Source organism: Carcharodon carcharias, chromosome 15 (assembly GCF_017639515.1).
Source record: "Carcharodon carcharias isolate sCarCar2 chromosome 15, sCarCar2.pri, whole genome shotgun sequence".
Lineage (NCBI taxonomy): Eukaryota > Metazoa > Chordata > Chondrichthyes > Lamniformes > Lamnidae > Carcharodon > Carcharodon carcharias.
The window spans coordinates 19,046,184-19,072,645 of record NC_054481.1 but is presented as its reverse complement, the minus strand read 5'-3'; the positions used below and the strand labels follow the sequence as shown (position 1 = coordinate 19,072,645).

Sequence of the window (26,462 nt, the reverse complement as noted above, 5' to 3'; positions counted from 1 at the left end):
GGGGACATGTTTATATCACCTTTTAAATCTTCATTTTTGTTTTTCCTATTCTTCAGCTCCCTGAGGCAGCTCGGTGCCCTCAGGGAGATGTCAGTATGTGCTCCCCAGCGCATGCGCAGACTTTCGCGTTCACCCTCCTCCTGCCCCCACTCCAGCAGCGCTGAGCATTTCAGTGTGCCTTTCACGCTGGCTGGCTGTTAATTGGCCAACCAGCATTAATTCACAGTTGGGGGCTGATCGCAGGCAGCAGGCTTTTTCCCAGCTGCTCCCAGGCCCGCCTGCCACGCCCGCCCGATGTCCTCAAAATTCAGCACCTAGTCTTTACGACTTCTGTCTTTATTGCTCCTTATTTTATTCTGCCCAGAATGGGGTTAGGGAGGGATAACTTCGGGAGGGATTTACTTGCATTAGGATCAGTTCAGAGAAGGTTCACTGGGTTGATTCCTGGAATGAAGGTGTTGTCTATTGAGGAAAGGTTGAGCAGGTTAGGCCTGTACTCATTGGAGTTTAGAAGAATGAAAGGTGATCTTATTGAAATACAGAAGATTCTGAGAGAACATGACAGGTTAACTGGTGAGAGGATATTTCGTCTGGTGGGGAATCTAGAACTAGGGGGCACAGTTTAAAAATAAATGCGCAAGATCACAAGAACTAAAGAAATAGGAGCAGGAGCAGACCACATGGCCCATCAAGGCTGCTCCACCATTCAATACAGTCATGGCTGATATGTGCTTCAACTTAATTTTCTCGCTGCTCCCCATAGGGTCTCCCATTTAATACAACTGGCCACCTTGCACAATCTCCTTGCTAAAGCTGGCCATGGAGCAGTCACTGATGGAGGTGCTCACAGCCCCTTGCGATGTCATCATCCTGATTTGGAATAGTCTTCCCATGGTTCAAGTCAACAATGCAGCCTTGTAGTGCAGGTTAGGAGAATGCCTGTGCCTGAGCTGAGAACACAGATGCAGTCAAGTAGGCAAAGCTACCACCAATCGGTCAGGTGGAGTGGGTGGAGGTGGGTGGGGTCTCGGGCAGCCATGCAACACATTAATCTCTGGTCATCCAAATGGTGACCAGCACTCTCCGGGATGCAATAAGGGGCCTTCAGACTTAACCAAGACAGGTTCTTAGTACACCCAAGCTAACCCACACATCTCTTTCATCCTGCAGGAGGAGTACATCAGGATCATGGAGCTTGGTGAACTAGCTGTATACAGAGAGTGAAAATGATGGAGAAAAGAGCGATTGAGGCGCCTGGCCGTGCAGAGGAAGAAGTAGCACCCTCAAGAAGAAGGGGCGGCTGGGGCTCCTGCACATGCCACCGAAGAGCCACAGCGAGCCGTCGCTGGTTGGCACCTAGCTAGATCCATGGTCTATAAACGTCACCTTTCATTCCTGCAGATGACCAAGAACCAATATCGCCGAAGACTGCATGTCTAGGGAACTGGTCGGTCACATCTACCTGCTACTGCAGGATTTGGTTCCACGTGGGCATGAAGGGCATCCATTGCCAGTGGCTGTGAAAGTGACAGCAGTGTTCAATTTTTACACCAGTGGCTCCTTTTAGGGCTCCACAGGGGACCTCTGTGGGATATTACAAGCCTCCACCCACAAATGCATCCATGAGCCCAGAGAAGCCATCTTCGCAGGGACACACAACTTTATGTATTTTGTCCAGGAACAAGAGAGCTAGGATGCAAGAGCAATTGGGTTTGTCCAGATCTTGGGTTTCCCACAGGTGTAGGATGAAAAAGACTGCAGTCACGTGGCACTCAAATCTCCATTGCAACAAGGGATCAACTGCAAGGGCTTCCATTTGCTGAATGTGCAGCTGGTGTGCGACCACCACAAACGCATCCTGCAGATCTGTGCATGGTTTCCAAGGAGTGTGCACGAATCCTTCATTCTCAGTCAGTCACAGATCACTGACGTTCCAGGGTCCACAGAGGCTGCAGTGTTGGCTCCTAGGGGACAAGAGCTACCTGCAGAGTATGTGGCTAATGATACTGGTGCGGCGGCTTCAGATTGCAGCTGGGTGAAGGTATAATGAGGCTCATGCTGCAAATTGCAACTTGGTGGACCAAACCATTGGGATGCTGTAAATTACGTTCCAGTGCCAGGACCGGTCTAGTGGAGCCCTACAATATAGTCTACAGAGGGTGTCATGCAGCTTTGTTGCCTGCTGCGTGCTTTACAACCTGGTGCTGCAACAGGGAGAGGACCTGGCTGAGGAGGAGATGCAGGAGCTGGTTGCCTCCTCTGATGAGGAGGATGTTGACAGTGATGAGGGCGAGGAGGTCCTTGAAGGCGACGATGACGGCAATGAGGCCCTCGCACTGGCCAGCCAAGGCAGGCGTGCTCGGGAGGCCCTCATAGCTGCTAGACTTGTGGAGGATGATGACAACATGCAGTAAAGAGATACCATAGATCCTCATATTGTATCTATGAATGCTTGACTCCATTCAGGCTTATGGCAGTACACATACCCTCTGTGATAATGCTCCTGTCATGTAGACGCAGTGGAGGCCCAAATGGTCACTTGATTGCAGGAGGATGATGCTGACATGCAGTGAGGACACTCCATAGATCTTCACATAGCCTCTGAGAATGTCTGACTTCTGTTTGGCCGAGGGCAGCTCACTTGCACCCTGTGATCAGAGTCATATCATGGAGACACAGCCATGAAACTTTAAAAGCATCCAATTCTTTGTCCGCCTTCAGGAACAAAACGTCGCTGGTCACAGATGCTGAAGAGATGTGGGCCAGCCCCACCTTAAAGGTGCTGAGAGCACACAGAGAGAATGGTGGAACTCTGTGACACCTGCTCATGACATTCTGACAGCAATGACAAGCACCATCGAGGTGCAGGCATCACTAACATGTCCAAGGAGTGTGAGGCTGGACTATCACTTTGGTCTGAAGGCTGCACAAAGCACAGGAAAGAGGCCCTGGACTGAGGCACCTGCCTTTATCTTGTGCAGAAAGGTTTCACATCTGAGTGACACGAACACTGCTCATAAGAACAAGGAGCCATAGGCAGGAAGCCATTCTTGGGAGTTTATTTACAATAAAGAACATTATGTACAAGTGATTAACACCCATTCCTTGCCACTACGTCTTGGTGCTCCCCGGACATCCATAGCGGAAGTGGAGGCAGCCTGCTGACTGCTGCGCCCTGTCTGTGATGACCTTGGCGGGTGTTCTCTGGAGGGCTGAGGCCTGGAGGGCCCCGGCCTGCTTTTGGAGTCCAGCTGTGTGGCAGGGGCACCATCCTTGGCCTGTGAAGCTGGAGCTACTGAGGTCACAGGAAGATTAGATTTGGATGGGCCAGACACTCCCAGAATCGCCTGGATGGATGGCCCAGGGGGGTGGGAGGTGCACCTGCTGATCCTCCTCCCTATGGGTGCTCAAGGACACCTGGCTGAACTCCTTGAGGAGAAGGGGTAGCTGGAATAAGATTGGGCTGCCCCGCACCCCCCTCGTGTACACACTGTTGGAGGCCAACTATGGTGTCGGTGATGGAGTTCAGCCAGCGCAGCAGTGCAGGGGCGACATCCTGGACCAAGGTCTACATGGCGGCAGCCATCCTACCAGTGTTGACCTCAGTGTAGTGGCATGCCGGCGCTATCACCTCAGCCTAAAGGCGGACAGACTCCTCCATTATGCCCTGCAATCTGAGGAGTGCAGCAGGCATCTCTTCCTGATGTTCCCTAGCTTGCCTTTGCAGCTCCAGAAACTGTGACGTGACCAAGTCCAGAGGCTCCTTATTTGACTTGGACTTGGCAAATTTCTGGCTGAAAATTTCTTCCAAGTGCTGGACAGCTGGGAAGCCCTGCCACTGCCTGCTGTGGATCAGAAAATGTGATGTGCTCACTAGATTGTGATCCCGAGGCTACTCTAAAGCTAGGTCGCATGAGGGTGTGTGTCTCAACACTGATGGAGGGTGTGGGTGAGTGCTGTGACAGGCCTTCAAGGAGGGTGTCTTCAGATTCCTTTTCAGAGGTTTCTTTGGGGCTTGATTGGAGGCCCTGCATCATGGACTCCATTGGCTGTTTGGCAAATGTGCCTGCGAAAGCAAGGAGAGATAATTAGTGCATGGCATTGGCCTGTGAAACAAGACACAACACTCACAGCATGGTTGTCTGATGGATGTTGCACTACTAGATCCTCACTTGGTAGATTACCACCGACATTACTCTCAGCACAGGAACAGTCCATATCCTCACCAGCCAGCTGGATGGCTCTGTTTTCAAAGTCCGTGAGGACCTTGATTTCTCTCCAGCTTGTGCCAGCTTGTCCTGCATAAATAGAGATGGAGAGAGTGTAAGCAGGATGCCTGCCAGGCCAGATAATAAGTAATACTGGCATGTGTGGGTGGTGAGTGGTCCCATGGACGGGATGAGGACAATGAAGGTGTGTATGAGAGAGTGAATGGTGATGTCCCTTGAACTGGCAGTGAGTGAGGACCCTGTGGATGAATATGGGTTTGTGAATGTGTGTGAATTGAGAGTGACGAGAAGAGTGACTTACCCTGGCAGAAGGGAGGAGATCATTCACCCTCTTGTGGCACTGGGTGGCTGTCCCCTTTTGCAGGGCATTGGCACTGACCACTGCTGCCATTGCCTCTCAAGTTGGATTAGTGAGGATGCTGTCCATCCTGCGTCCAGAGCGGTGTTAGAGGACGTGACGGCAGGCCTCCACTATGTCCAAAACATGCTCAACAGACACACCATTGAACCTTGGGGCTGTAGTCTTTTTGCCTTTCAGGGTCAAGTCTCTTCTTTGCAGCAGTCATGGGCTGGAAGCATTAAGAGATGTGCTCACAGCTGGACTTCAAATATGGTGCCATTTGTGATGAAGCGGCAAGGTGCCTTGGAAATGACGTGCTTCCCGGGAATGTATAATTAATACGACAGGTTTGGGATGGTATGGCGTGAAAGGCCGCCATTGCGGCCCATGGGTATTACCGCATTTAGTGCAAATCTGGGATGACTCCGCCCTTGGTTTTGGGGATCCAAAGTTAAATGATTTGAGTAAATCACACTATAGTCTCACTGAGTAATTCACACCAATTAAGCACACTCAAAATCAAAGAAAAATCACATTCATAATCAAACACAAACACATTACATAAAATAATTATATAATAATTATAATTTAGGAAGATCTCAGTGAAGTACTTCAAATAGGATTACTGTACAATGTATCCAGAAAAGAGGCCGAGTGGTCTAACAGGCTTCAGTTGAATGGCAATTTCACCTTCCACTCCAGGAGGAACCACATTGCGATTCTCATCAATAATCTGAAAGAAGAATAACAAGAATTCTAAACATGTGCAAATGGCAGCAGAAATACCATTTCTAAGGCTCTCAATAAAATAATTTTAGGTTGACCCTCAGTAGGCCTGCTTTTTAGATCAGATTTGCTGTAAAAAAGTCATAGCAACTTCCAAACTTCCAAAGCCATGTCGGCTACCAATGAATCAGAAACCTGGCATCTGGCTTTTATCCCTTAACAATTATTATTAATCTTGTCGTCCGTGCTTCAAATCCCATGAGAGACCCCAATCTTATGTTACAGAACTAGATGGGAGGAGTGCGCAGTTAATTCTAACCTCACTTATCCACAGGTCGTAACAATAGTTTAAATGTTTAATTTGCCCCATAAAACAGGACAATTGTTTATCTTTGATATTGTTATTCCCAGCATAAAAAGAGTCTAACCAGGATTTTTTAGTAAACAACAAAAATTAATTTATTATTGAACAAACTTATTTTTAAAACAAGTTAATAAACTGGTTAACATACAAGTTGTAGTTTAGAAGTGTAACAATTTTCCCCTTTTTGAAAAAAAGATATTCAAACTCCCATACAAACACAAAACAGGACAAAACAAACACAGGTCCCTGCAGAGGCTGGAGGATGGGAATGTTCCTTCTAAAAGGATAAAATTTAAAGAGATCTTGACGTTTTTGATCTAACAGAATTCTGGTCACAATAGATCTGAAAGTTCCTTCAGATGGATTTTTTGGGTGAAACTCTCCTTGATGACTCTTATTTATCACAACACTGAAGATGTTCAAAAAAAACAGATGAGTTATCCTGACGAGATGTTTCTGAGGAAGGTTTAACACAAGGATGTGGCAGAGAGTGGGAAAGAAAGAGTCTTTTTCTTGCAGCTTGCTTCTAAGGCAAACACACACTCACCCTGAGAGTTTTAGAGACCAGGATGTTACATACAAACGTATGAAATAGGAGCAGAAATAGCCCATTCGGCTCCTCAAGCCTGCTCCATCATTCAATAAGATCATGGTTGATCAGTTTGTGTTTAGAATTCCACATTCCCATCTACTCCCGATAACTTTTGATTCCTTTTCCTAACAAGAATCTATCTAACTCTGCCTTAAAAATATTCAATGACCCTGCTTCCACTGCCTTCAGAGGCAGAGAGTTCTAAACTTGCACAACCCTCTGAGAGGAAAAATTTCTCTTCATCATATCCTAAAAGGGTAATCCCAAATTTTAAAACAGTGCCCCCTAGTTCTGGACTCACCCATCAGGGGAAATATCCTTTCCATGTCTACCTTGTCAATACCGTTCAGGATTTTATATACTTCAATCAAATCACATTTCACTCTTCTAAACTCCAGCCTGCCCAGTCTGCCTAACCTTCCCTCATAAGACAACCCGCTCATTCCAGGTATCAATCTAGTAAACCTCCTCTGAACTGCCTCCAAGGCATTTAGATCCTCTCTTAAATAAGAAAATCAAAACAGCACACAATATTTGTGATGTGGTTTCACCAATGCCCTGTGCAACTGAAGCATAACATCATTACTTTTATGATCGATTCCTCTTGTAATAAAGGATAACATTCCATTGGTCTTCTTCATAGATGTTGTATCAGCAAACTAACCTTTTGTGACTCATGCACTAGAATATCTAGATCCCTCTGCACCTCGGAATTCTGCAACAGTTTTCCGTTTAAGTAATACACTGCTTTTTATTCTTCCTGCCAAGATGAACAACTTCACATTTTCCGACATTATACTCCATCTGCCACGTTTTTGCCCACTCACTCAACTTATCTACATCCATCTGCAACCGCCATATGTTCTCTTCACAATATACTTTTCTACCTATCTTTGTATCATCTGCAAAATTAGCTACCATGCTTTCAACCCACCCCCTCATCTAAGTCATTGATATAAATTGTAAAAAGTTTAGGCCCCAGTACATTTCATCCTGCCAATCAGAAAAAGACCCATTTATGCATACTCTCTGTTTTCTGCCAGCCAGCCAATCTTCTGTGCATGCTAACATGTTACCGCCTATACCATGAGCTTTTATTTTCCACAATAACCTTTGATATGGCACCTGTGTCTTCTGGAAATCCAAGTACAGCACATCTACAGGCTCCCCTTTATCCACAGCGCATGTTACTCCTTCAAAGAGCTCCAATAAATTGGTTGAACATGATTTCCTTTTCACAAAACCATGCTGACTCTTCCCGATTACCTTGAGTTTCTCTAAGTGCCTAGGTATGATCTCTTTAATGATTGATTCTAACACCATCCCCACTACAGACGTAAAGCTAACTGATCTACTGTTTCCTATTTTCTGTTTCCCTCCCTTCTTGAATAGAAGGGTTATATTTGCTACTTTCCAGTTGATGGGACCTTCCCAGAATCTAGCGAATTTTGCAAAATTAACACCAACGCATCTACTATCTCATTAGCCACCTCTTTTAAGACCTTAGGATAGAGTCCATCAGGACCTGGAGACTTGTCAGCCCACAGCTCCATCAGTTTGCTCAGTACTGCTTCCCTAGTGGTTGTAATTTCACCAAGTTACCTCCACCTCTTGATTTACAGTTATTACTTGAATGTTTTTGTAACCTTTATAGTGAAGACAGAAGCAAAATACTTGTGCATATCACCTGCCATTTTCTTATCATCTACTGTTAACTCCCCATTTTCACTCTCTAGAGGACCAACACTCACCTTACTTACTCTTTTCCTTTTTAAATACCAGTCGAAACTTTTGCTGATCGTTTTTTCATTTCTAGCTGGCTTCCTCTCTTACTCTAATTTCTTTCTCCTGATTAACTTTTTAGTCATTCTCTGCTGTTCTTTATATTCTGTCCAATCATCTGACCTGCCACTCATCTTTATGCAGTTATATGCTTTTTCCTTAAGTTTGATGCTTTCCTCAACTTCTTTAGTTAGCCATGAAGGATGGTGCTCCTCTTAGGGTTTTTATTTACAGAGGAATATACTTATTCTGAGTATGGAAGAATATCCAAAATTCAATGTCCTTCAATTCTTTTCAAAAATGAGTTCCTCACATGAGCTAAAACTGTTTCTAGGGGCAGAAAGGGTCAGTAGCCAGAGAACACAGATTTAAGATGATTGGCAAAAGAACTAGAGGCTACATGAGGAAATGATTTTGTTGTTGTGATCTGGAATACACTGCCCAAAAGAGTTAGTTTTTTTTATAGTTATACCCTGTAATTCCTGTGAAACATAACAGACAATTTGTGCAACAAGCATTGAAAAAAAATTACTGCAGATCAGGATTTGCATCTTTTGGCAATTTTAAAGACATCAAACAGATAGTTCTCACCTGTACATTAAATGCTGGAGTTGGCTTCCCCATTGAACCAGGTTTAATTTTCATGCCTTTGAATGTTGCACAGATCAAGGTCTAGATGTTAATTATGGAACAGAGCAAAACCAATTATAATCACAATGCTTGAGAGCCCAAAGCAATATAAAGTACAAGCAAGAATAAAATATACTCCAAGTTAACCAATGCAAAGGAATGCTACTTCAGTTGTCAGTGGTGGACTGGTGGCCATAGATCCCAAGAAACTGCTCTCCTTGTTGATTTTGTTCCAAAAATCAGCGTAAGTGTCAGCAGATCTGTAACCACACCAATCACAACTTATGGTTTGTGCAAAGCTTCCAGTGTGTTGTGGATGTGTTTGCACAGTCCCACAGCATAAGATTACCTATAAATTGATGCTAAACTGGCAGCCTTACTCAGAAATCATGAGTGACAGGTGAAAAAAATTGAAAAAAATCATTTGCTTTGTGAGAAAATGCAAAGTATGAAATATATAAATTTAAAATATTTTCTATGTTGCAGAGGCACTGATTCCATTCACTTAAAAACTTGGGAGCTGGCCTGTATTGCCTTCCAGTTGGGAGCAAATTCATTTTAATTTTGTAATGTAGGGTAACATACTGTAACATACAGTAATGACTGCAATTTCCAAATGTTGCTGCAAGGTTCCTAAAGTGTGTTTAGACCCCTATGACTATATCTGCATTCTTCTAGTGATGTTTACTCAAACAATGCTGATAATAAAGAACTTTAACAGTTGGGTTGCCAGTTCAACGATGACTACAAACCTATGGGTGAATATGTTATTAGCTGCATTTCACTTTGATAAACTTCATAACCTGCATCTTTATATTACAGCCTACTTCTTTCAATCCTATCATTTTGTAGAAATTAATCAATTTAACTGAAACAGGACAAAAATGTCAAAAACATTGACATAATGGGTACCTTGAATCAAATGTGTTTGCACTACCAACTCAGCTTTGCAACTTCATTATAATATGTGGAACAATGTGGCTGATATCATTAAATGACTGTAACATCCCATCAGCTCCCTTCTTGGCAATAATAAGTTGTACCATTAGCACATAGTGTTTACATTTTCAAAAATATATTGTCAGACTTATGCCACAAATACATTTTTTTAAACTTTGTATTTGGTGTCATGACGATGGAAAATTTTAAATGAGTGAGATCTACCTATAACTTCACCAGCTAACCAAAAACAGATTGAGCTGTTTAAAGATGACCTGTCTTTTTTTTCAAAATTACAAGAAAAGACACTGATCAAAGATGTCTATCACCAGGCACCCAATGTCTGGTACTGTAAGTAGAGTACTTTTCTGAGAAGTTCCTGTATGGATTGCACTGCACACCTGCCTTGATATTTTGCATGGAATTTCACACCTGTGGGGGTCAAGGTCTACTTTAAAACAGGGACTCTTGAAAAGAATCCATTAAAAATGCAAAGTGCTGGACTTTAATCAACTGTAATTCTGTCAAGACAATGGGAACTGCTAACCAGCAAAATACATCCAATAGACACTCAAAACTTCCTGTGGAGGACAAAATAACTCCATCTCCTGTTGGTTTATACTATCTTGAAATGTGGCAAAAGTTTCTTAGATGAAAGATCAAAAATGTGATTACTTAGTCTACAACAATAACTATAAAACATGTTAATCGAATTCCTTTGTGGAATATACAGAAAGGAGGTTTAAGAACTGGTTTTGCCAAACCAGACAGAGAGAAATCATGCAAGTTATCTGGAAAAAACTGCTGAAGGGAGCTGTAAGGAATCTCTCTTTCTCTCATAAGAATCAAAACTCTAGACACTTAACAGTCTAAAAATCATTTACAGAGATAATGACTGTCTATCGGAACAAACTTCGGGAGAAACCCATCGATTTCTAGGAAGTGAATCACAGAATTAAGAAGGAAGGTACAAGAGTAGGGAGGTTATAATGAACTTATATAAGACACTCGTTAGACCTCAGCTAGACTATTGTGTACAGTTCTGACGCCACACCATAAGAATGATGTGAACGCATTGGAGAGAGTGCAGGAGAGGTTTACGAGAATAGTTCCAGGGATGAGACACTTCAGTTATGAGGAAAGATTAGAGAAGTTGGGACTATTTTCCTTGGAGTGGAGAAGGCTGAGAGGAGACTTGATAGAAGTTTTCAAAATCATGAGGGGTATGGACAGAGTAGATAGGGAGAAACAGTTCCCACTCATTAATGGATCGAGAACCAGAGGGCAGTTTTAAAGTGTCTAGCAAAAGAAGTAATTATGAGGTGAGAAAAAACTTTTTCACACAGTGAGTAGTTAGGGTTTGGAATACACTGGCTGGAAGTGTGGTGGTGGCATTCAAGAGGGCATTGAATGATTATCTAAATAGAACCAATGTGCAGGGTTATGGGGAAAAGGCAGGAGATTGGCACTAAGTTAAACTGCTCAGAGAGCCGGTGCAGACATGAATGGCCAAATGGCCTCCTTCCACACTGTAACAATTCTGTGATTCTGTGAAGGAAATTGTCTCCAGGAAAGCGCAGTAACTTGAAATTCAATTCAAATCCAGAATTTTAAAGGAAACAAGCTAATGTCAAATGGCTGCAACATTCAACAATCTACACCTCAAGGACAAGCAAAGAACTTAATTGTATATTCTCTTAACTTTTATTTGAACTCTGACTTTTATTACTTCTGAAACGCGTGTGTGTGTGTCTGTGTGTGTCTGTGTGTGTGTATGTGTCATTGCATCTTTTATTATTCTTTCCTGGGTTTAGTAACTAATCATCTTACTTTTTCTTTGACTGAAGAAAACCTGGTTTGATTGCCTCCTGATTAAAAAGTAAATACATTTGGATCGGAAAAGAAATTTACGGGAAAAAGAAATTAATAAAAAAATGTTTTTTGACTCCTCCTCATCCGGTTGTAAAGTTGGTACTTTAGTAAGATTTCCATCCATAGTTGTCCTACAGGGAATTTTCATGGGAGGTGCACAATGATTGCAGTTGATGGTCACATAATTTAAAATGTTCAACAGATTTTCCTTAAATGAATTTTTAGAGGGCATGGACATTAAGATTTGTGGAAGATTGTTCCAGTCGTTAATTGTTCTTGGAAGACGGAATTAACTAAGGAAGCACGTTGGGGTGTGTGAAGTTGGAGATGTCAGTTATGAACTCTTGGAGCTCGGTCACTTTTGGGCTATATGTACTACTTAGAAATATTTAATTGTTCATTCAAAATTTTATAGAGGCATGTCAATCTATGGGCATTTCTTCTGTTCTGGAGATTGTGCTAGCCAATAACGTGACCAACTGGGAAACAGTAGGATCTCATGGGGTGAATTTTCTGTTTAGCCGGGGGTGTGGTGGGGGTGGGTGCGGACACAATCACCGCCCATGATCAGGTCCGGGCCGCCATTTTATGCAGGCGGGCCAATTAAGGCCTGCCCACGGTAATGCTCAACTCCCAAGCATCGCGGGAGTGGGCGGGCGGCGGTGGGAGTGCATTGTCCGCCAGGTCCAATGGTGACCTGGCAGCCTGTTTATCAGAAGCCTTTGCAAGGCTGCTCATAATGTCAAGTGGAAGAGCTACCAGAGGCCTTCTGGTGAGCAGGCCGGTACAGAGGGTAGGCCAATGGAGCAGGTGAGGCTAGGGAGTAGGGCAGCGGGACAGGCCGGGCTGGAGGACAGGGCGGGGGGCTTGTGTGCCCCTCATTTCTCGGATGATTGCCTTGCTGCCCTCCTCGAGGAGGTGGTAGCACAGTGTGAGGTGCTGGTTCCCCAGGATGGGAGGAGGAGGCCCCCCCACATGACAAAATGTGCCTAGGAGGAGGTGGTGGAGGTGGTGAGCTCCCGCGACATGGTGCGGCGCACCAGGATCCAGTGTCGCAAGCGCTTCAACGACTTGTTGCGCTTTGGCAGGATGAGTACTATGTCGGCATTGGCCATGTAACCCAGCAGGTTGGCTTACCCCCTGCTGCGCCCCCCTCCTCCCAACACAAGTCTGAGTGTAAGGGCTGCATTGAATCATTGACGGCATTTGTTCTTTGCTGGTCAGGCAAGAAGATACTGTCCATGCTGAGGTCAGCCTTAGAGGGTGATGAAGAGATGTGTATTGCCTCCGTAGCATGTGTTACACTGAGTCCCACATGACTGGTTTGGGGACAATCTGGAGGAGCTGCACCTAGGCATTGTGTTTGAACTCCAGGACATGTCCAAGTCAGGGTGATGACATGCTGGGAGGGAAGCTTCAAGGTGGCATGGCAACGAACCATCTGCTGCGCTTTGTGCTCCATGTGCTTGCGCCTCCTTGCTATGGAAGGATATACTGTGTCATGCCTAATGTGATGTAGACAGCATGTGTCCAAGGGGGCTGTGGAGAGGGGGTTGGGCAGCAGGCCTAGTACCTTTGTGTGAGTGTTTAGCAGCAATGGGATGAGGAGGCTGTGGAGCCCTGATATGTCCCAATTTGGTTGGGGTGGGCTGAGTGCAAAGAGAGTCCATGTGCAATTTTCATGAATCAATGCTTGTCGTTCATTTTCAGGAGAAGGATGCTCATTACGCGGCACAGCGTGCGAGGACTGGCGGCAGCCAAGCAAAGATCGCCATTCTTAGCCACTTCGAGCAGGAGGCCCTGGATCTGAAGAGGTGCCATGCGCCAAGATCCACTGGTGTCAGTGAGGCTGGGGTGCCATGGCCAGGTATTTATGCCCAACAGTGAGATCAGCATTGTTCTCCCAACAGCCATAGCACTGCTGAATATTAATTGATTTAATTTTGCAACATGGCTTGACCATTGGTGATCACTGTCCTTGTTCTTCCTTTCAGTATCATCAGAGAGGGGCCGGGAGGAGGAGCAGCAGAGGACCCCTCTCACACCTGAGGGTCCTGAAGTCTCACCAGCATCACACCATTTCTGCGAGGCAGGCACCAGCGCAGATACAAACACCTTGGTGGGAATTTGAACATTGGCTAGTGACCTGGAGTACAGTGGTGAGGGCACTTCACAGTCGCTGGAGGAGCTGGCAGAGACAGAGAGTGCCCATGGCGCTAGCTGTCAGAGGAATGCAGGGGACAAGGCACATGCTCAGTCGGTGCCTGATGATATGTCTCTGGAGTCATCCGCGATGCAGCAGGTGCAGGAAATGCGGCCGGTTATGTGGGAGCATCTGGGGAAGGGATATGAGGCTATGCTTAGCTTGGTCTCCGTGGTGGAGGAGTCTACGCGAATGATCGCCGAAGCAATGAGCCACATGTCTGAGCGCAATGCGTCCTCCATGGAGAGAGTGGTGACTCTCGTGGAGAGGCTACTCCAGGAGACCTGTCAGGACTTCCTGGGGATGCACTCTGACCAGCAAGCACTCACATTGGCATTGACCTCAGCTGGTCAGTGCCAGTGTGGGAGATGGATTGGGCATCAACTTTCCCAAGTCGGTGCCCATCCATCCATGGTAAGCAGGGAGGTCCAAAGCGACCTCACGTCGGCGCAGCAGCTGCTTGGAGTCTCTGCAGGCACCTCTCCGGACACTCCGGATGAGGGCGGCAGCTCCTCCGCCCCTCTCCCAGTGACTGTAGCATCCAGTGAGGGAAAATTCAGCCCCATGAGTAATTGTTTGTGACGAAACAAGTAGAATGGCATTGAACTTTGTCAAGGAGAATAATGTTTTTAGCAGTACATGGGTCCCAAGTATCTACATTTACGCTAACTGTGGTCCACCCAATGTCTGGTACAGCATTTCCTTTACTGTAGTTGAATAATGATGGAGGTTCCGTTTCATGAACCCAAGCATTTCAAATGCTTTGGAGGCTGTGTATTGGCTTTGTACATTCCACTTTAAATTATTCTGGATGAGGATTCCTAAGTAATGCATTCTTTGGTAACTTCAAGGGCGAGTCATGCATTGTGTAGTTGGGTACTGGTGGACATCCAGTATTGTTGAATCACATGATCGTTACATTAATCTGCATTGAATTTCATTCCCCACATATTGGCCCATTTGGAGGGATAGTTAGATATTCCTGAAGGCTAACCTCATCTGCTGCTTCAGTAAGGGCTCTATGGACTAGGCAGTAATCTGCTAAGTATCTGACCTGGTTTGATATTCTATCCTGGATGTCATTTATGAAGAAGACAAAAAATGTGGGTCCAGCATGGTACCTTGGGCATGCTGCGTAAGGCTGGTTTCCAATTTGAGACTTCCCCATTCACTGTGACTCTTTGTTGCTGTTTGGTAAGAAATACTCTTTGTATTTCCTTGGCTCCATATGATCTAGTTTGTCCTGTAGCTTTGCATATGGTACATGGTCAAAATCTCTGGATAAATTTAAAATAGCTAAATCCGTAGACGTGGTTTTTAACATTACAACTAAACGTGTTCTTCTTTTTGTTTAAAATTTTACTCCTACATAACTGATTTTCTGAACACTATATTCTCTTACTGAACTAGTTGATAGCGTCATAAAGGTGTGGGCTGATCAAAGCAACATTGAATCAAATGGAATAAAGGTATGGTTATGATTGATTTTAAGATTCTACTTGTCTTCTGTCATAACTCTGGTGGAAGGTTAGCAGAAAAAAATGCTGTAAAAGAAGTTATGGCAGGAAATTAGGAAAATTTTACAGACACTATTTCAGGAATACAATTTGGATGAAAGAAATCTGAACAATGCCATATAAAATGTTTCACTGGTATATATGTCAAAAGCGTATTGAACAAATACTGGAACACCTGTCATTTAATAGGCCATATATCAGCAATGGTTGAGCAATAAATACTCATGTCACAAATATAGTTGACTCTACTTTTAAATATCAAGGGGGTGATTTTCTTCACAGGCAGAAAGCAGCTGAATATTAACAGGTTGCGAGCTTCGGCTGCCAATTTCTTGGAGTCAGACTCATTCAACTAATTGTGGCAGGCACTCTTGCCTGTGCTGTAGAGCTATTTTCAGGGGAGAGAGGGAAACTGTTGTGGAACATCACAGGCACTTGCTGCAATACATAACTAGCTGCCTCCAGGCAGCTGAAGAGAAGTCAGATTTTTTCTTAAGTTTGGCTTGGTGGGCAAGGAAAAGGGACAGGCAATAGAAGCAGTTGAACAGATAGTCTCCATCCTAATGACAAAGAACCCCATAGGTATTTCACACTTATTGAAAGTGAAGGTGGAAGGAGCAAGAGTGATGGGTTGAAGGAGATGGTTGGTAGTGGAGAAAAGAAGCTCAAAGTTATCTTCGCTCTATTTCCTAAGGTTCAAGATTTGCCTTCCTAGGTTACTTGACTCTCTCCTTCATTACAAAGCTAGCTGGTTTCTTTCTTTGCCATTAAAGAAAACCTGTTACTCAAGTTTAAAGCACTTACAGTCTCGGTCTGGCCATATCCTTCATATATGTCTAAGCCTGTCTGTTCTTTCCATTTCTCCAGTACCTCAGGGTTAAGGGGCTCACCAGCACTCACACAGTGCTGGAGGCTTTTGATTCTGTAACTAAATTAAAAGAAATTAAGTGAGGTCACGAGTATTCGGGAGAGTTTACAATATCAATCTCATTGTTTGCTTAGTTAAGTTATCAATCGATCATGAATAGGAACTAGAATTAAAAATATTGGCTCAAATCTTCTGGTATGCGGATCATCGGAGATTTGTGTAAGTTGTGAAATTTGCGCCAGGACACTATGCAAGTCCCAGTTGAAATTTCTCAAAAATGTCAGGTCGCAGAAATCTTCATGGGCAGCATTGATGCTGACTGGAAGATCAGGGCCCAATTGCTTTGTTTTTAGAATATTGAGGATATGTTAAGCTCTCTTGTAGGGTAGGTTACATTTATATTTTAATTTTGGAAGGATTAATTGTAAGTTTCATAAAAATTTGAACATTGAAACCCAAAACGGATAAAATTCAGGTATCTGGAAAATCAGTTCAAATTACAGGAATTCAGGTTACACAAGAATCAAATTTGATCGGTGCTTTTGCTATATTTTTTGATGCACTGCGCCAGTTTGTCTGCCTAGCAGTATAAGTCCTCTCCCACTTCTTCAAGCAAATAGTTTTGGTTCGATTTCTGTTGTAGAAATGAAACACAAATCGCAGGGATGGATACAGTGTCTCCAGCTTAGTCAAAATGGTACCAGAGCACCAATTCCAGAATCCCACCCCCGAGCCTGGCACCCACTATTTTTGACGGGGTTGGAGCATGGACGGGAACAGGGACAGGATTTTTATGGACATATGCAGTTCACAGAGGTAGCTGCACAAATAAGATGACAGCTGTGTTCAGTCAGGTGCGACTTTTATTAGTACAATCTGTGGGCTTTACATTTTTCAAAAGAAGATCTAAACTTACCAGAGTTCTTTGGAGAGGTAGGAACTCTTTGGAGAGCTCAGGTCCCCTTATGGCTCATGTTAAAAAGCTGCAACAAATTGCCACAGAAGTTCAAACAAATCAATCACAGGTGTGTAGATGACACCCAAGGGAGTTGGAAGCTGGGACCGATAGCCTTGGATGGACTGAAGTTTTTGCTCCTAGTGACTTGGGCACCCAGCTGGCAGGAAAGAGAGGGTGGGAATTGGCTTAGATTTGCACTAACTGCAGTAACGAGCGGGAAAAAGGATGTTTTACCTGCTGGCTGCAATGGTGGGTTTTCAGGCCATATCGTCCCTTTCCTGCCTCATTAATGACGCAGCTGCAGTAAACACTGTCTCATTGGCCCAACACGCCATTACCTCACTGTTTTCTCACTCTGGGTACCATATCTAAACTGCAGCCGCCAACACATTTCCCAATGCTTGCAGCCCAGGACTGCTCCAGTCAAGATATGGCCCTGAAAGCCAAGAAGAGTTCAGTGACCCATCACTAGAATGCCTTCAGCAGCCCACCATGATGTCCTCCATCCCCACTCTGGCCGCGGAAGGTCCAGCAATCTCACTTGGGATTGGGAGGCAATGGCAATGATGGTTAGTGTCAACACTTCACAGAAGAGGTTGGTCATCCAGTGCAGAAAGAGGATGAATGATCTCATCCAAGGGTAAGGCAATCATCTCATCACCCTAAACTCACACACTCACAAGCTGATCACACATTCACTGGCATCTCACTCATTGCCAGCTAAAGGGACATCACCACTCAGTCTCTCAAGCACACCCTCACATCTCCATTTGGCCTCATCTCCTCTGGAGACTGCCTCCTCAGCTCTCACCATCTTGAAGCCGCTTGCACAAATCAACATGTGCTCCCACACATGCCCTGAGATACTCCCTTCTCAGTACAACCTTCGCCCTGCAGTCTCTTCCCTTGCCTGAGGCCACTTCTCCCTCTTCCCCAAGCAAGCCCTAGCCCTGCAGCTGTTGAAAAGCCTTTCGGCTGGTCTGGTAGGTAGAGACCTGCACCTCTAAAAGTGATGTGGTGCTGTCTGTGAAGCCTGGCGCTGATGACTGCAAGTGCTGTCTGAAGCCAGGTAGGCAAATAACCTCCAAGTCCCAAGCGAAGTGCAGCTCACCAGGTGCATGTTACTTATGTGCAGTTGTGAAACACGGTGGTGTGATTGCATGGATGATCCAGCGTGGGGGTGGGGGGAATGATTCCAGTGAGCTGGGCTTATAATATGCAGATGTATTTCAATGAATTCCTGACGTGTGGTGGTGGGAACCATCGTCTGCCATTGATGGGTGGAGCGGACGACTGCAAACTGGTTTCACGACTCCTGAAACCGATTTTTGGGCTTCCCGCCATATTGTCCACCCACACCTGCCATGACGCCTGATGCCAGCGGGCATGGAAAATTCCACCCAATATGTGCAAGAGAAGGGAACAGTGCACGTTGTTCCAAAGAAGAACGAAAATGGGGATGGCACCTTCACACATTTGCGCACGCTATAGAGGCAATTGAATGTGACCAACATGAGGCCAGATGGAGGGCAGCCAGGCCAGGAGGTAGAGTCAGAGCTGTGCACACCAGGAAGCAGGAGAAGGAGAAGGTGAAGGAGGGCAACCAGGTGCTTCTCTGAGGTAAGGGTCTACTGAGAACACTGATCACATCTCAAAATGACTGAGAACCAATGCAGAAGGTGGCTAAGGTTAAGCTGGGAATTAGTCACTGACATATGTGGCATTGTTCAACAAAATCAGGAACGACAGTCTGCCAAACCTGCATGCCCTGCCAGTGCCTCTCAAGGTTATCATGGCTCTGAATTTTTATGCAGCCAGCTCTTTTCAGGGCTCAGCAGGTGACCTCTGTGGAATATCACAGTCAGCTATATACAGCTGCATCAGGCAGTCACTGGTGCCCTCTTTTCGTGGGTGTGGGAGCACATTAACTTTCTGCTGGATCTGGCGTCTCAGATGCAGAGAGCCACAGGATTTGCACTATTGAGACTTCCCTCAGGTGTAGGGGGTTATCAACTGAAACCATGTCACCATAAGGCCACCAACTCATCAGTCTGATATCTTTGTGAATAGAAAATCCTCCCACTTCATGAATGTGCAGGTTGTATGTGATCACAGCAAAATGTTCATGCACATCTATGCATGGTACCCTGGTGGTTGCTGCAACTCATTCATTCTGAGGAATTCCCAACTGCTTCAGCTTTTTCAAATGCAACACGGTCTGTGGTTGGCTTCTGGGAGACAAGGGTTACCCCTTTAGAGAGCCACAAATGGACTCCAAACAGAACTATAACAATAGCCAAGTGGTGACCGGCAGTACAATAGAGCAGGCTATTGGCATTTTCAAATTGCGCTTCAGGTGCCTTGACCACTCAGGAAGAACTCTAAGTATTCCCCTGCAAGTGTCTTCTGAACAGTTGTAGTGTGTTGCATGCTGCACATTATGGCACAGTGGTGGGGCCTACAACTAGAAGGAGAAGAAGCCATGCCCAAAGCAACAACATCTGAAGAGGAGGATGATGAGAATGGTGAGGAGCACGGGGAGGAGGCTCCGTCAATGCTCAGGGATTTGACACAGAGGATGAGGAAGACAGCAGGGCAGCTAAGGGGCAGGCCCATGTAGCCATGTCTTATGCTTTGCAGGAGGGGGTCATCACCAGAAGCTCCCTAATCCAAAATAGATTCATCTAGTGTCATGTCCATAAGACATGAAAGAGATTGTAAAATGCTTAAATGAAAAATTTCTTCCTGCTTATTTAAAAATGGAATTTTCTGGTCACATGATTTGCAAATTGGCTACAGTTTTAGAAACTTCTAACAGTAATTACAGGACAAAGCTTGGGATCGCATATCTATCATTATGTGGACACATTACAATAAATGAAACAAGGGAGCAGCAGACAGTCTGTCTTCCCAGTCCGGACTTATAACAAAAAGGGAGCCTTGATATTCGTTATACCTGTGGTGGCGCTGAAAGCCACCATTTAATCTCTTAAGGTGAACAATGGATTTTGACCAGAGACATCAAAACTGATTGTTAACCTGAAACAGACTCATCAATGGGCAACACCACATGATCAAAGGTCCTTTGGCCCTTGGAAAGTTTTAATGTGACATTCTGGGACTCCCAAGTTGTCTGCTGTTAACCTACAGTTTGTCAACACCAAAGAAGGACTTCAGACTGACAACAAAGTCTATATCGAGTTTAAACCTCCTCAAAGCCTGGTTCTTTGGAAGATTCCTGCCATCGCCAATAGAGTGGACTAAGTCTCAGGATATCAACCTCAACTTGCTGTGACATCACCAACCTTGAAGGAATTTGGCAACTCCTGCTTTCAGCTAGCTGAACCCGCCTGAACTTTAATCCCAATGTGAAAGAACTTTCACTGGACTCTGACATTTATGTGAATTAAAATTAATATCTTCCTTTTTTGTTTTAAGTTACTCCTAGTTATAAAACTATTTTCTTTCCTATTTCCTTCTTGTGTTTGTGTATGTAATTGCAATGACCATTCCCCAGGTTTGAATGTTTGATTTAACCGTAAAGAGATTTTGCTGAGTCACTTTAAAATTGACTTCACAACAGAGGGTCTGGGGAAACACGCCACACCCTTTTTCAAAAATTAAAACACCTCTGCTTATGGACAGATGGCGAGAAAAACAAATGAGTTCAGTTTGTTCCTCTCCCCTGTCCGTAACAGAAATTGGGGTCTCAAGTCCGAGATCAAATCCATTACAAATGAGCCAAATTTGACCAAGGTCCAAATGTAAGGAACAAGCTGAATCTGATACTAAAAGGAACCAATTGGAAGCCACAAGGATAGTTCAGTAGTTGAAACACCTTTAAAACAATTAAACTATCACAGCAACTTCCCTTACCCTAATACTAAAGCAAAATGGCAAATTTTGATATGCAGGTATTGTTGGAACTAGACTGCCAAAACGCTAGCATCCCTAAGCACAGGACAGTTGAAAGCAGTAGCTAGGGAAGTACAATTAAAACTATCCAGTGAGATAAAAAGAACCAAGTTACTCAGGATGTCGGTTGAGCATTTGGGCCTCAGTCCACAATCAGAACAGGTACCTTCACCCTGCTCACTAGCCTTCACAGACCTAAGCTGGACTTCAGATGGGGTCGATGGGACTGGCTGCTGGTGTGCAGGAGTCATCCATTCCAGCAACCACTGTACCAGCAGTGTGACAGTTCTGTTAAGAGAATGCAGCTCCTCATGAATTCTGTGGATGTCAGTGCTCATACTCTGAATGCGCTGATTCAGGCTACTGAGTGAGCCTTTCTTGTACCCCTTGCAGGCAATGGTGCTGCTTTTGCATCCGCTTTGAATGATGCTACATGTGTCTCTCCATGAGAGTGGTCATTCCATGATGGTTGGAGCTCATGAGCTCGGGCCCCTGAAGTAATGTGGAGCTCATCACTATGATGGTCTCCTCCATTTGCAGTGAGTGAGCTTGCATTTCCTCAGGGAACTCCACCAGATGTCCACACATCTGCATCTGATTATGCAAATACTGTGCCCCAAAAGGTGACTCCTGAGGTTCCACCTTCCTGCCCACTGGAGCATCATTGTGACTTTCCTCTCTCCTCAGAGAGGGACTGTGCACAGATGTCTCTGACTCTGACATCTTCTCCTGCACTCTGGTGCAATTCCCATCACATCATGCCATTCACAGTACATGTGCACTAAATCCCTCCAATGTGCTGGCGTTTGCATTGGCGGAGTGTGGGTTAGTAAGATGTGATGCTGCTCCTTGGATATCTCTTCATCCTTGTGATGCCCAAGGGATGAGGTGGCCTGTTTGGGATGAGCGAGCAGCACTGGAACCTGTGTGAAACGGAAAATGAGTTATTTAGGGATAGCCATTATCATTGTGAAAGCACGCTCTGATGCATGCCACTACCGTTAATCTTGGTTGTCATGCTATCTTATCCTTGCACTTCCTCTTATGCTAACATCTCCTTGTACTCAGTAAACTAACAACATCACCTCCACCATTACCACCATGTTTCAAAGCACCTTTGCCATGATTTTTATTACCTGCTACGAGCGATTCTCCAACCCAGACAGCCAGCCGAGCAGGGACACTGGCTACTTCCATGGCTGTCTCCTCAATGTTCCTAGCCTCGTGGTCCCAGCCCCCATCTGCGCCAGGCATTCTGGATCCTCTTCAACCATAAATATAATGTTAGCCTATTATATAGTACTTCCAGGGAGAAATCTCTTGAACGAGTCAGTGCATCACTGTGGACATTCACATCTCTACTGTGTGCATCTACAGGAACAGCTTGGACATACAAGTATCCGTACCATAGTAAATGTACGTACCATGTTTCCCACTTTAGGTGCAGTTTTCAGATGTGAACCATCACTTGGACCTCTGTGTGCTTGTGCTGAACAATCCATCTTGTTGGAACACAGCAGTTCGTGCACACTCTTTCAACACTATATTCATGTTCATCTATGGTCCCCTGTTGCCCTTACAGCAACTGCTAAATCTTGCCATTCCCTCTTTGTGGTTGCTGACAGGTTATGTTGGCCAGTGGGTACAATATTTCTCACCGTCTCTGGGCCTCCTCCATCAGTATCTAGAGGCGCTGGCCGCTAAAGCAGAGTGCAGCACCTCCCACTCCTTCTCCACTCTAGACTCGGTGACACATTCTGGTGTGAAAGCTTCCAGCTTTGAATGGTCTCTCACATACTTGTGTGCTTGACATACAGTAACCATGTTCACTGTCTTATCACTGACTACTGATGTGGGCAATGGGCATGTGGGGGCTGGGTCTGCACAAATGCATGGTAGCCTGGATTTTGTTGCAGCCACTACCAGATGGCACGCTATGCTCCCAACCACTAACTACCATTCAGGATTACTGCCTCTGAGTCACACTGTTGTGTTTTGACAGTGTGCAGCTGTGAGGGAACTGGTCAAGGGTCAACTGAAGGGGCACACCCTGGTAGATGGGTGGCAAGAGGGTAGGTGAATGGATAAAGGATCGTGGCAAATATAGTGTGTTTCAGATCCCCGGGACATAATAATACCTTCGTTAATGCAGGATAATGTGAGCAGCTAATGGTGCCAAGATGTTGGACGGGATTTTCCGGCCCATTCCAACACCAGGATCACCTGGTCCCAATGAAAGTCAATGGGCTTTTGGCTGGGCCGCCAAACCTCCCACGGCAGGTGCCACCACAATGTGGCTGGAAAATCCTGGCCAATGCCATTTCAATGGCTGTGCCTTGTGACTCTTCTCAATCCTTAAAGTGTACTCCTTCATTACAATGTGAACAGACAGCAGCAAAGACAATTTTTTCCTATAAGAACCCACGATAGGCCATCTGATCCAGTGTCAGCAACCAATTGGACAACTATTACAGTTTGCACTCACCTGATTGTTCAATTTTTACATCTCCTCCAAGCCACAGCAACACCACAATCGACGTCCTGCCTCATAATTGGAACTCTTTATTGGCGCAGTTTTTATTCACGACCGAGGTGCCTAACCTATGCTGGGTCTGCTTCCACTTTTCCATTACTTGCAGGGTCGAAAGGCCCGACTCACATTAGACCCTGTCCCCAGAACCAAAATCACATAATCTGTGGCAGTTTCTTGTGAGTTGGGTTTGCGGAGTTGGGACATTCCCTGCCTCTGTGTTCCCGATGCAAGAGCGAAAATTCAGGCCACGGGATGTGCTCGAAATAGTTGTGGGCGGAATTTTCCGTGCTCTTTGGCATCGGGCATCATGGTGGGCGTGAGCGAACATATGGCAGGAAGGCCAAAAATCATGATGTTGTGAAACCAGTTTGTGATCATCTGCTCCACCCGTCAATGGTGGACTGCCTTTCCTGCTGCCGGACATTGGGAACTTCATTGTAATACATCTGCATATCATTGTAAGCCCTGCTTGCTGGAATGACCTCCAAGCTGGATCACCTGGGACGTGTTTCACAATTGAACGTAAGCAATGTGCATCTGGCGAGCTGCACTTTACTCGGAACTTTGAGGCTTATTTGCTGACCTTGCTTCAGGCAGTGCTCACGGTCATCAACGCCAGGCTTTGCAGGCAGCACCACATCACTTTTAGGGGGGCTCACAGGCAGGCCTCTACTTATGAAACCAGCCATAAGGCGGGGGTGACTTTTCAACAGCTGCAGGGCTGGGGCTGTATGGAGAAGGGGAGAAGTGGCCTCAGGCAAGAGAAGAGGCTGCAGGGCGAGGGCATTGCTGAGGAAGGGGGGGTATCCCAGGATGTGCATGGGGACAAATGTTGATCTGTGCAAGTGGCCTCAAGAGGGTGAGGGTTGAGGAGGCAGTCTTCAGAGGAGATGAGGCCAGGTGGAGAGATGAGGGTCTGTGTGAGAGGTTGAGTGATGATGTCCCTGGAGCTGGCAGTGAGTGAGATGCCAGAATGTGTGATGGTTTTTTCAGTGTGTGAGTTTAGAATGATGAGATGAGATGGTTGCCTTAGCCCAGCTGCACAGATGAGATCGTTTATCCTCTTTCTGCACTGGATGGCCAACCTCTTCTGTGTAGTGTTAACACTGACCACCACTGCCTCTGCCTCCCATGCCAGAGTGGTGACACTGATAGGCCTCCTGTGGCCAGAGCAGGGGTAGAGGACATCATGGCAGGCTCCAAAAGAGTCCAGAGCTGCTTCATTGAATTGGGGGGCTGCAGTCTTGTTGCTTTTCAGGGCCATGTCTTCTGTGCAGCAGTCCTGAGCTGGAAGCACTGAGAGGTGTGCATGCAGCTGCAGTTTAAATATGGCACCTGGCGTGAGGAAGCGGTGAGGTGATGGCGTGGTGAGTGAATTGGAGGTCACCAGCCAGCAAAATGGCGTGTTTCCCAGGAATGCATGATGAATGGGACAATACGGCATGAAAACCCGCAGTTGCGGCCAGTGGGTAAAATGTCCTTTTTCCTGCCCGTTACCGTACTTAGTGCAAATCTGGGATGATTCCGCCCTAAGTAATACAGGCCTTAGGTCAGCCATTTACTAGTGTGCTGATCCTCAATGTAAATTCAACACACAAACAGCCATTTGGAGAATACTTGTCTTAGGAAAATAAAATTACCAACAACAATGCAGTTGTTATAAACAGAAAAGGGCACTGTGCCAAATCGGGGGTGGGGGGGGAGGTGGTGCTCTGAATGGCCTTAAGAAATCCTTTGCATGAGTGCAGACAACAGGGTGATGTAGGTAGGTTTCCATGGTTGTTATACACATTCAGTTAAAATGGATGGTAAACAAAGAATGATCAGAAAATTGATACTGTACCTACTAACGTCACTCTGTACAAGCATACGATATGCAGTAGGTGGAGAACAGAAGGTTGTTATTGGATACTTGGATAAAACCTAGGAGAACATTTAAAAGTAAATGATCATCCAAATGTCATTTGCAATAATAAACATCTGTCTTCAAGGAACATCATGCCTCAGGCAAGGATGTTCTAGATACCACAAATAACCAGCCCAATGATCTTTTTTTAATTCTTTTGAGGGATGTGGGCATCGCTGGCTAGACCAGCATTTATTGTCTAACTCTATTGCCCTTGAGAAGGTGATGGTGAGCCACCTTCTTGAATGGCAGCAGTCCATGTGGTGTAGGTACACCCACGGTGCTGTTAGGAGGAGAATTCCAAGATTTTGACCCAGCGACAGTGAAGGAACGGTGATATATTTTCAGGTCAGGATGGTGTGTCTCTTAGAGGGGAACTTGCAAGTAGGCGATTTTCCCATGCATCTGCTGCCCTTGTCCTTCTCAGAGGTAGAGTTAATGTGTTTGAAAGCTGCTGTCGAAGGAGTTTTGGTGTAGTTACTGCAGTGCATCTTGTAGGTGGTACACACAGCTGCCATTGTGCGTCGGTGGTGAAGGGAGTGAATGTTGAATGTGGTGGATAGGGTGCCAATCCTGGCCTGTATACAATTAAAAACAAACTTTCTTTTTTTTTTACATACAAAATGAAATTCACTACAATCTTCCTGCTACTGTACCAGAATTGCCCTTTTCAATTTGGAAAGACCTAGTTCCCATCCTCCTTCACTTAACTCCAAACCCACATCATATAAGCACAAAAGTGCAGACCTGTGCAGGCCACTTGGGCTGGCTGGAGTGAGGGTGCATGTCACTCAACCACATTAAAATTTAATCAGAAAAAATAATTTTGAACATAAAATTTTAAAAGGGATAGGAATAAGTAATTTAATGGAAATAAAAATAAGTTGACAATGCAATACCTCCGCCAGCAGACAACTAGACCAAATATACTCAAAGGAGCTACTGTTAGACTTCCTATTTCTATCAGGATCCTGTCAACATCAAAGGTCCCCAATTAGCAAATGTTAATAAGGCTCTCAACTGATTCCAATTTAGGAACACCAAAACAAGAGAGCCCCCAGGAGCAGTAACCACAGTCATATTGATAA

The 26,462-nt window shown here is 45.2% G+C and overlaps 1 protein-coding gene across 1 annotated transcript in view; it reads right to left on the bottom strand.

The window, feature by feature from the left end:
• acsm3 (acyl-CoA synthetase medium chain family member 3) overlaps positions 1 to 26,462 on the bottom strand; it is a 61,477-nt gene that overhangs the window by 12,806 nt on the left and 22,209 nt on the right. Inside the window, exons 6-9 of the mRNA XM_041206897.1 lie at positions 25,312 to 25,391; positions 15,999 to 16,122; positions 8,625 to 8,705; positions 5,201 to 5,302 (exon numbers count right to left, since the gene is read on the bottom strand). Of these exons, the coding sequence (XP_041062831.1) occupies positions 5,201 to 5,302; positions 8,625 to 8,705; positions 15,999 to 16,122; positions 25,312 to 25,391 (387 nt within the window). The remainder of the gene's footprint in view (positions 1 to 5,200; positions 5,303 to 8,624; positions 8,706 to 15,998; positions 16,123 to 25,311; positions 25,392 to 26,462) is intronic.